Consider the following 11,343-nt stretch of genomic DNA (forward strand, 5'->3'; position numbering starts at 1 on the left):
ACTGCTGCACACCTCTGCTGCGTGCAACTGGACACTATGGCTTGTAGCTCCAGTGTTTTTGAATGCACAGAAAAAATGAGTCTCCTGAGTAATCTCGGTGGTTGCAGGTGTAGTGATTACTTGCGCAAAGGCAGCGAAATCAGTTTTAAGGACAATGGTAATTCCACATCTGCTGTGGTATTTACCTCCTACTTATTTATTTAATTATTTTTTCCTTTATTAATTTCAACAAAGGTGTCATTGTGTTGTTAAGCGAGATTAAAAATGACTATGGTCCACCTTTCAATGGATTCTACAATTTTCATAACAAAATATACTACACAATTCCACTAGCCCATTAAAGCACCTAATATGATGTGCTCTATTTAAAACCCATTGAATCGATTTATATGATTGGAGTTGTTGAAGCGAGATCTTCAATTTTCTCGACACATAGATTTGTTTGGTTTGTAATAATGAAATGGAGCAGAAATGGAATGGGTCTTTAATTTTACGTATGGGCCATATAAATTTTCATTCCATTTCATTCTAGTGTACCAAATGAAGTTAAAACAAAAAAAAAAAAGGGCAGCGTGGTGCGCAAAGCTCCCGCGTATGCAGGGTCTAGGGAAGGGGCGGACCACAATGGATCTATAGTACATAGCGTTACCTTGCATTTTTCAAGAGGCTGTTTTCACGCCATGAACCCGTGACCTCCAGGTTACATGACGACAATCTTATCGTTGCGCCTAAGCTCCCCTTCAGTGTAGTAAATGAGGTTTAGGCATGAAAAAAAAATAAAAATTGATGGTTTTTCCTCAAGAACTTCTCTTCATAACATTTTTGCACCATCCTTCTTAGGGGGCGTTTGCTTCACAACATCTTTCAACATTCCAAGAATGTGATGCCTATAGCATCTTATTCCCATGTTTGTTTGAGTGCTTGAATCCTACATGGTAGGCACCTTAAGTTCTTAACACTTTTAGCGTGGTGAGAAGATATATTTTACATCCTAGAGGGGCTATAATTGGAGCTAACAGTGTTTTTGGTACAAAAGTAATGGGAAGTGCCCTTTCTTTGAGTGCGATTTGAAATATTGATTTACATAATTGGAAGTAACCTATGCCTCACCCTACTAAGGGCAGCACAAGGTGTATAGCGGTCTCCCACCAGGTTGTAACTACCTTTAAGATTAGGACATATTCTTAGTTGATGTTGTCTTGAAAATTTAATTATTCATTCTTGAAATGCCATTCCCTTGTTGAACCAAATATTGACCTAGGAATTTTTTGTATGTTCCTGGGAATCTTACAAAAATACTCCCATGAGGTAGGCATCCCATTCCTGGGAATGAGATTTTTGAGGATGTCATTTCATGGGAATATATTTTATGTTGCAAACCAAATGCTTCCTTTAGAGTTTTAGATCTTTGGAAAGGATTGTTAGAGTAGAAAGCTCAAGTGAGGAGTTTTGTGTTTTTAGAGGCTTTGACCCTGAAGGCATAAGAAGTAGAAAACACACAGTGAGTATTTTAGAGTAGAAAGAACACGGTGAGGAGTTTTGCATTTTTAGAGGCCTGAACATTGAAGGGTTGGAAAGTGTTGTCAAGGGGATTAGTATTTTTAGAGTAGAAAGCACATAGTGAGAAGGGGAGCTTAGGCGCAACAGTAAGGTCACGGGTTCGAGGCGTGGAAACAGCCTCTTGCAAAAATGCAAGGTAAGGCTGCGTACTACAGACCCATTGTGGTCCGCCCCTTTTCCAGACCCCACATATGCATGAGCTTTCACGTAGTGAGGACTTTTGTGTTTTCAGGTGTAACATTGAAGGCATAAGGGGTGAAGCATATATATGATGGTAAAATACTTCTTCTAAAAACAAGAGTAGGCAGCACAAGGTTCAGTCCGGAAATGTTTTAATATAGAGGATTGGTCAGGTTAATACTTTGCACATAGAACAATAATGAATAAAAGTAGAAAATGTAGCATTAGCACTCCTTCAGTTAAGGTTTGACAGGGTATCAATTAAGATTTGAGTAAGACTAGCTCAAAAGTTGTTGATGGGGGTCTTACTAGTTACTAAAAATTAAATGCTATGTATTTAATTGCTGGTCTAATAGGGATGAAAAAAACAATGTAATAGATAAGCTGGTTTCTTTGGGCAATCTAAGTCCAATAGACTTGGGAAAAAATTTACAAAATCGAGAGCAATTGGGCTTGCTAAGTCACTAAACATGTTATTTGCAAGATGTAGGAGTGGGCTGAGTTTAGTTGGGCTTAGGGAACAATGAGACCCAACTTTTATGCTCGATCAGCTCTTCTCTCAGCTTCCTGATTGTTCCCAATTAAAGCTCTCTCTAAAAATGCTAATTTGGAATATGAATAGTGGAAGAAAATTCCAACTAAACCAATCACAAGAATACCAATTACACTACCTATTATCCAAAGAGGAATACTTCTCGTAGTAGGAGCCAGTGAACCTACTTACCTTCACATTTTATCAAGTGGTCTTGATGGAAACATATACAATCATGAATCATGGATAATTATGATATGAGATCCATTTGAATAGGATACAAAAATTCCTACTATTTCTAAGGAAATACAAAGGAAAGGGAAAATTTTGTAAAGAAAATTTTTTTCCCTAAATTGTTTGTGCAGAAAAAGTTTAGAAAACAATAATATGGTTCTTGGAGGATATAGGCGACTATATTTTATGGTGCATGCTGTTCATCCATACGTTCATTGCTAATTCTATTATTAGTATGTATTTATTTTATTTACTCTTTGTTTTGGCATTTTAATGTTTTCAAATTTGAGCCAAGACTTGAAGTTCTTGGGTATGGTGTTTGGATAAGCAATTACTAGTGTTTGACACTAAGAAGCAAAAATCTTTGTATATGATAAAATTGACGAGAAATACAACAATGTAGTTAATAAAGCATGGGCGAAGATTTTATTTTTGGGAGTTTGAGCTCTTAGGTTAAAAAAAAATGGTGTATATATGCGCTGAAATTTTTGTGAAGTTCATTCATTTAGCTGGTTGTGCGGTCATCAGTTGTAACGCGCACATGGTATATATTTAACCTATGCCTGTGATTGGTGTTTACATATATTGTTAATATATCGCTTCTAAATCCTAATTTCTAAATAACTTGACACTGTTTCATGATATGATCAAATGTTGGTAGCGAGGAATCTTTGTTGAGAAAAGTCTTCCATTGCAACTTCAGTCGTGAGTTTTATGTCTTCCAATGAATTGATCACAGATTTTCTTGTTCTCCACTTTATTCCAGATTCTTCTATCATGTGTTGCTGTTCATGGTTGAATTGTATCTGTAAATGGTTTCTAATTGTGAAGAATTCAACTTGTGAGTTTGTCCCACTTTGGAAAAAGTGAGTGGAAGATGGGTGCTTATATACATGATTGGGCCTAAGACCTAATGGTTTAAGCTTTTGAGTCAAGTTGGTGCTCGTCCTATGAATGTAGATCCCGTGGAAGGAGTGGTGGATCCTACAAATGCTAATCCTATAGATGCGTGGACTCTCATAGTTTTCAGAGTTTCCCATGGTTGAGTAATGGCTCCTAGTTAGATGTATATCATAGAGTGATCAAGAATGACTTCTGTTTGTGGCGGAGTGGTTGAAATCCACAAGGAAAGGAGAGTTGTTGAGAATTCCACTTGTGAGTTTGTCTTATATTGAAAAATTAAGTGGAAGATGGGTGCTTATATGAATGGTTGGGCCCAAGACCCAATGCCTTAAGTTTTTGGGTCAAGTTGGTGCTCACTCATGCATGTCAAGCCTGCCAATGAGAACTCTCCCGGTCCTAACACTAATTATGTTTCTTGTTTCCTTTGTTTCTTCTTATACTTGTTCAACCAAAGTTACTTGTGTACCGACAATGTAAAAGCAATTTTGGTTCAGTTAGTACTTTATTAGATGTGATACTTTCTACACATTGTTTGGTGTCACGGATGTGAGATCTCAAAGACTAAAAGGAATCACCTTTTCCTAGATCTGCCCAAAGTGTTAAGAAGCCACACCCGTGCAGTAGCAAGACTACACCAAATTCAGTCCAACCATACTCATCCTTATCCAAGGAAACACTCAAGTGTCTAACTAAGTGGTAAGGTCTTATGACCCAAACGCCCTTGAACCAACTAAGGTCATCACTGAGGAACTTGGACTTAAATGGACTCACATTTCACTAGTAACAAGGGTAATTCTCATCTCCATAGTACAATCGGGGTTTAGGATGACACCGCCTAATATATAGCCAACGACCAAGAAGGGTGAACACCCAAACCTTCAGGTTAAGAGTACTGCACGATCTCATTCTCAATGGATCATACATGAAGCTCCAAATCCCACATGGAAGCTTAGGATACCCCTTGAGGATGTCAAAAGCCCGTCCTTGAGTGCTCCTTAGGGTGCTAACTTAGTACCAAATGGGGATATTGGGGGAGGTAGGCTGCTCACCTGATGTTCCTCCGAAAGTCATGTCTCCGAAGTATTCTTGTTCATGTATGAGTAACCACCAAGGATCTAATGATCATACATCTTAGGTTTGGGAAGAACACCATCAGTACTGTCTGGACCAACCATAACGTCATAGTGACATACCAAAACCATCCTCGTGACAACCACATAATTGCATCTAAGTTAACCAACCTTCTCTCAAAGTTAGAATCATATATCAAAACCATGTTTCAGGGTCACAAAACTCTTAAGAACCCAACATTTCCTCCCTACTCATCTTACGTCCTCGTTGATGAGCATACATGATTTGATTTCGAGTAAGACACCCAAACCACCAACTACGAGACTTCAAAATCATCCAGAATAAAAAAACTCTTCATAGCTGCCAAACTTTGTCTCAAATCTCACTGCAAACTTGATCTCAATTTGATCTGAAGACACTTGTGGAACACCGAATGTAGATTCCTCTAAACCACACTTAGGTATCAAAACCAACGCAAGACTTCTCATGTCCAAGACTGAAGCTCAACCATAAGCTTATTGCCAGCCGACATGCCAACAATTATGAAGATTAATGCTCTCCCAGAACTCAAACTCACAATCCTTAGTAAGGATCATTATAATAGCCTCGTCTCTTAAAACTCAAGTTAGTTCCTTCCAAGGAGCAAGATACACAAAAGTCCCAAACCAGTCACAATTCCCCTTATAACCCAATTCTGATACTCTGTACTGTACCATATTCTAACGGATGATACAACTCCCTTCTTGTAGTAGGAGGGTCATGTTCTGAAACCCTTAACTAACCGCAGATCAAATTGAAGACTTCTTTGTTTCTCAAAACCTATAAAGACTTCGACATTTGAATACCAACTCAGGGTTTCATACAACCTTACCTTTCCAAGGATAGGTCCCACATCTCAGAGGCTTTTCAAGTTTGACCATCAACCCACTTTCTAGTTAACCAGCAAAGAAGACATCAAAGCTCAACACTACCAACATATTGTTTCCAAAATGAGTTCTCACCTAGGAGTCTAACAAAACACAACTCCGAAGATGAGTCCACACTTTGGAGTCTCTTCTATACAACCAATCTCAAAACCATAGTGTTACCATGTCTAGCGAAACATCTATAGACATTCCATTCCAGAAGTGAGTCCCCACCCAAGAACTCTCACGATACACTAACTGCAAGGATGAATCAACACCAAGAAATCTCCAAAAACACAAGCTATCTCAACATTCGGGGTTTACAACCCAATTCCTTTTGGGATAACCGGATAACCAACATGTTCATGCATCCAACCATTCTGAAGTTACTCATTCGGTCACAAATCCAACCACACAATAACCACAAGAATTTCCTCAAGCACTCTTAAGGCTTAAACTGAGGTTACACATCTCAATGACAAACTTCCATATTGTTATTAATCTTCCATGTCCTCGGACATTCGAAGCTCGATCCAAACCTAAAACACAAGATTCCCAATTACTTGTCCTCTTAACAAAACCAACCTCAACCACAGTTCGTCGTGGCTAACATTTTTGTCTCTCTTTCCTTTGGCTCGAACTCAAACTTCCATCTAAAAGGCGGCGGCCCTAACAACAAACAAAATGGCCCTCTGGCCACAACGGCTTTTATGTGCCTGTCCGCAACGGCGCAACATGGCTCAAACGCCCTTTGGAGAAACTCAACCGAATGCTTGTTGACATAGGTAATCAATGAGGCAACAAGGTCAATAGCGCAAGCATGCTCTCGTCAATTCCACAATAGTGGTCTCCCATTGTGACCCCACTAGAACATATCACAAGAGCATCTTTGGGTTCCAATGAAGTCCAAGAAGTAGCATTCATTGTTCCCTTCGAGTCCATAACCCATCGAGTAAACGTTTCCATTGGACGAACACAGCCGCACTTGTGGCTTGAGAACTATCTGTCCAGTGTGTTCACAACTCATTTTTCCCCATAGATCCAAGATTGTTACCTCTCTCTATGGGTATGAACTTCTTGAGTTTTGTGAAAGACACCCTTGGGCAAACTCCTTCAACTTTCCACTTCCACCAGATCTTGAGTATCTCTGCTGCTTGTGGGACCAGGCACCACGAAGTCCCAAAGGATAACCATCCGAGCCTCAATGCCAATTACAATAGAACGACTCACAAAGTTTGGCTGCAATACCCACATCAACGGCACAAGGTATTCTCATCTTTGTTTCCCTATCAACCCTCATCCTTTCTCAAGGGTACATGGCACAATCAAGTAACCTGGAATTCACAAGATATTTACTAATTATCAACTTTCACGAATCACAACATTACCTACAACAGGTCAACTAATAAAAGGGGAGCACGAAACAAGAACTTACTCAAAGATAACTTGCTTCTTCCCCCACTTAATGTTACAAACCGAATTCCTATAATCGAGTTGATGCCAATAGTTTCAATCTCATATTCATTCAAGATTGAGAGGATCCACTCTAATACCAACTGTTATGGATGTGGAGATCACAAAGGCCAAAAGGAATCTTGCTAAGATTTGGCCAAAGTGTCGAGGAGTCACACTCGTGCGCAGCAAGACTACACCAAGTCCAGCCCAACTGTACTCATCCTTATCAAAGGAAACACTAAAGTGTCTACTTAAGTGGTGGTCAAGCCTTATGGTTGGAAAGCCCTTGAACTAACTAAGGTCATCACCGATGAACCCAGACTTCAACGATAAGGGAGATAGAATGATATTCCACTAGTACTAAGGGTAACTCTCATCTCCACTAGTACAACTGGGGTCTAGGATGACATTGCTCAATTGTATAGCTAAAGACCAAGAAGGGAGAACATCCAAATCTCTGGGTTAAGAGTACCGTGCCATCTCATTCTCAAATGGATCATCCATGGGGTGGGAAGCCTCAGGATACTCCTTGAGGATGTCATGAGCCTGCCTTTGGGTGCTCCTTAGGATGCTCACTTAGTACCCAGTAGGATACTAGGGAGGGTAGGTTGCTCACTTGGTGTTCTCTCAACAGTCATGTCTTCGAAATATTTATGTTCATGTACGAGTAACCACCAAGTATCTAATGATCATACATCTTAGGTTCAGGAACACCACCATCAGTATTGTCCGAATCAACCACAATGTCACACTGACATATCGAAACCATTATTGTGACAACTGCATAGTCGCATCTAGGTTAACCAACCTTCCCTCCAAGTCATAATCATATACAAAAACCATGCGTCAGGGTTGGAAAAGACCCTAACACTTGGCAAATAAGGTGAATTTTGCATTATCTAATATTTGTTAAGATATAAACCATGGGGTAGATTTACTTGTCCAAAGGAAAAGACCATGGGGTAGAGTTTTGGAAACTACCACATGGGACTGTGTGTCTATATACAATTACTTTCCTAGAGTTCATCGAGGAATGTGGCTCAAGTTAGTGAAATTGGTGCATTTGTTGTGCTGCGTCCCTTGTGGCAGCTGATGATGAATATTTGGTGACCAATTGACCTCCTTTTGTTGTTCTTGTTTTTTGTTATTGCCCCGAATTTGGTTCTCAAAATTATCATTTTGCAACTTGTGCTCTATTTGGAGATGGACTGTTGGTGGCTGGACTTACCATAGAGTTGTTTCTTGAAATAGCAGGTTGGATTCTAGGAAAGCAGGTCATCAAGTCTAATTGTTTGGTATTGCTTGTGAAATCAGATTTGGTTGTAATGTTTCAGTGCAATTGGTATATTCTTTTAAAAAATGAACTGATGATGCCGATGGAATGGGCTTCTGATGAAACTGATCAGAGTGTCCCTCAACGTAAGTAGAAGCATAATAACGAATTTTGCTGCTGAAAATCTACGTCTTGCCTAGAATTTTGGGAATCTTTTTCTCCTTAACTACCGTTTTGGAGAGTTACTCTTTTTTGTAACTAGTCCTTTGTCAGTAAATCACTGCACTGCCAAGGTTATAGTATCCTGTTATTTCTTTGAAGGCATGAATTTCCTGTTTGGATTTTTTTTCTTCCATAGTGGATTAGAAACTCAGGAGAGCAAAATTCAGGAGGCTGAATGTGTCATGCCATTTATGTCCTTTTTGCTGTGCTGCTAATTTGGATTCAAGAAGAAAAGTTGAAGTATCAAAGACAACTGTTCAGGTTATGAGCCTGAGTATGAAAGTTGAGACCAGATTTGTACACCTGTTGTGGCTGTGACGTAGCTTACATTGGATTTATTGTTTACAGATGCCATATTTGTTCATTGCATCAGTTTTGTTGTTTACAGATTCTATGATCCTGTGCACTTGTGGAAAACAGTTCGAAATTTCCATTTCAAGTTCTCCAAATGCTTAAAAAAAATGCACCTTGATTCCTGTTTTCCAAGATTTATATAGGAAATATGCAGAACTTTGGAAAACTATTTCCCACAACTAAACATGCCCTATACTTGTTTATAACCAATTCTTTGGAGGGCTCAAGGAAAAGGGAGGTGAAGTTGATGCAATTCTGGATTCTCATTGTCTTTTGTCTGGATATTGTACCCCTGAATTGTGATAATATATTTGCCTCAAATTCTTATAAATTTCTATGCTGATACTATTTTGTACTAGCTTCAACGGTGTGAAAGAGTATCAATTTCTTCATTGATAAGACTATTTACTACTTGTATTAACCAGGTGGAGTGAAAAAAATTTACAGGTCATAACTACATTAGGAATTAAAGCTTCTTGGAGAAACCATGGCCAAGCATCATCCTGATTTGATTATGTGCAGGAAGCAGCCAGGAATTGCCATTGGACGATTGTGCGAGAAATGTGATGGCAAGTGTGTGATCTGTGATTCCTATGTGTGTCCTTGCACGCTTGTACGAGTTTGTGATGAATGCAACTATGGATCGTTCCAGGGTCGGTGTGTCATCTGTGGAGGAGTTGGAATCTCTGATGCATACTACTGCAAAGAGTGCACACAGCAGGAGAAGGATAGGGATGGTTGTCCAAAGATTGTCAATTTAGGGAGTGCTAAAACCGATCTGTTCTATGAACGCAAGAAATATGGTTTTAAGAAACGATGATGGGTTTTCTCCTTTTGTAATTGCCATTTATTTCTGTGTGCTACCATACATGGAGATGGAATCTAAAGTACTCTGAATGATAGTGTTGACAGCTAGAAAATCTTGGAACTGGATCAAAATTTTGGAACTGGATCAACTATAATTGATTAGGCACGGACCTCGGTGGACTATCTCTATTAGTCTTGGTGGTGTTGATTGTTAATGTTTATAGATTATGACTCGTATTCAATGGCTGGTAGAAGAGAAGGTTTTGTATTATGTCCAGGGGTATTTTGAGGGTTTTTCATACAGGCGTAGTTTATAAGGATTTTGCAGATGCTCGTGCATAAAATCGGTATGTGTTTGTTTTGTTCTCTCCACTTGTTTTATTTCATTCATGCTCGAAATTCTGAAATATTGTTATCCCATCTTAGTATTTTGGATTTTTTTTTTTGTGAATTTAAATAAAATGTAATATAACATTTTATTGAGTTTCCTTTTTGGCAATATGAATTTTGAATTTTATTTAAATTTATTTAGATATGGACAAAACTTCGAATCATATTATGTGGTATTGTTTTTTTCATATACAAAATTATAAAAATTTAAATTCAAAATTTAAAATTCACATTTTCAATTATTATCAAATATTATCTTAGACTTTTAAAAGGATATATTAATTTTTCTCTCTCTCTCTCTCTCTCTCTCTCTCTCTCTCTCCCATATGGTGTTGCTTGGGAAGTGGGGAGGGTAAAGAAACCTTATACAGAAGATATGTTTTGAGTTTGGTACGGAGAGGTAATGCTATATAATTTACAACCGTCCCACTTAATTATTAAATTCACCAAACTTTATCTTCCTGATCACATGATTTAACTATGTATTAATTAATATTTGTTGTTAAACTTCACTGAGTTGATGCAAGTATAGCTCATTGAAACCCTAATTTTTGTCATAACCATTGTTGACATGAAGTTTTTCAAATAAGTTAAATTTGCATTTTGAAATTAACTTCTTTTTGGAAAAAAAAAATGTCTTGTATTATATATTATTTTTTAGAAGTTTGCTTGCACATCCTTTCAAGTATAAAATCACTTTATTTTTTTGGAAAAAGAGTTCCTCTTTTATGGCGGAAAAATACCATGGTTTCAACCTTGAGACTTAAGAAAATAAAATCAAACCTCAAGAATCTAAAATTGATTTAACCAACTTATTCAAAGCCAATAAATCAATAACCAACAACCAAACAAATAAATAAGAACTAAATAACTATAAGTGGAAAACAAACAAAACTCTAGAAGATCTCGTGGAATAAACCAACCATTCCAACCTTCACAAAGCATCACGAGCGCAAGGAAGGAAATCCCAACAAATTCAATTGAATCATTCCCCTGACTTGTTATGGAAGTTCATCCTGTCAATTATATAATCAAGATATATTAGTTTCACCCTACTTGGCAAAGAAATCCGCACTTTGATTTGCCTCCCTGTAAACATGTTCCACTTTATAATGTATGCCTCTCAATGCTAACACAAGCTCTTCTCACAATTCTCATAAGTTCCAAGCCGAACACTTTCCAGAATTAATCCACTGAACCAACAAAGTAGAGTCACAGGCAATCTCCACTTAATTAAATTCGAGATCTTTGCATAGATTAATCTCTATAATAATCGCTTTTAATTCAATTATATTATTGGTTCCATAATCCAGTAATGAAGAAAAAGTTGCTTTAAATAATCCTCTTTCATGTCTTATCACGCCTCCACCACCACAATTACCTGGGTTACCTCTACACGTTCCATCCACATTCAACTTAACTCAACCTATCCGAGGTTTACACCATCTAACTACACG

At 38.1% G+C, this 11,343-nt stretch overlaps 1 protein-coding gene across 2 annotated transcripts in view; it reads left to right on the forward strand.

The window, feature by feature from the left end:
• LOC131149078 (PHD finger-like domain-containing protein 5A) overlaps window positions 1-9,979 on the forward strand; it is a 29,755-nt gene extending 19,776 nt beyond the window's left edge. Inside the window, exon 2 of one of the 2 annotated variants that reach the window (XM_058099152.1) lies at window positions 9,115-9,979. In XM_058099152.1, the coding sequence (XP_057955135.1) occupies window positions 9,177-9,509 (333 nt within the window). In that variant the 5' untranslated portion in view covers window positions 9,115-9,176 and the 3' untranslated portion in view covers window positions 9,510-9,979. The remainder of the gene's footprint in view (window positions 1-9,114) is intronic. The other variant, XM_058099151.1, reaches the window with a different exon arrangement.
• Window positions 9,980-11,343: the final 1,364 nt, after the last annotated feature.

Source organism: Malania oleifera, chromosome 2, assembly GCF_029873635.1.
Source record: "Malania oleifera isolate guangnan ecotype guangnan chromosome 2, ASM2987363v1, whole genome shotgun sequence".
In the NCBI taxonomy this organism is placed as follows: domain Eukaryota; kingdom Viridiplantae; phylum Streptophyta; class Magnoliopsida; order Santalales; family Ximeniaceae; genus Malania; species Malania oleifera.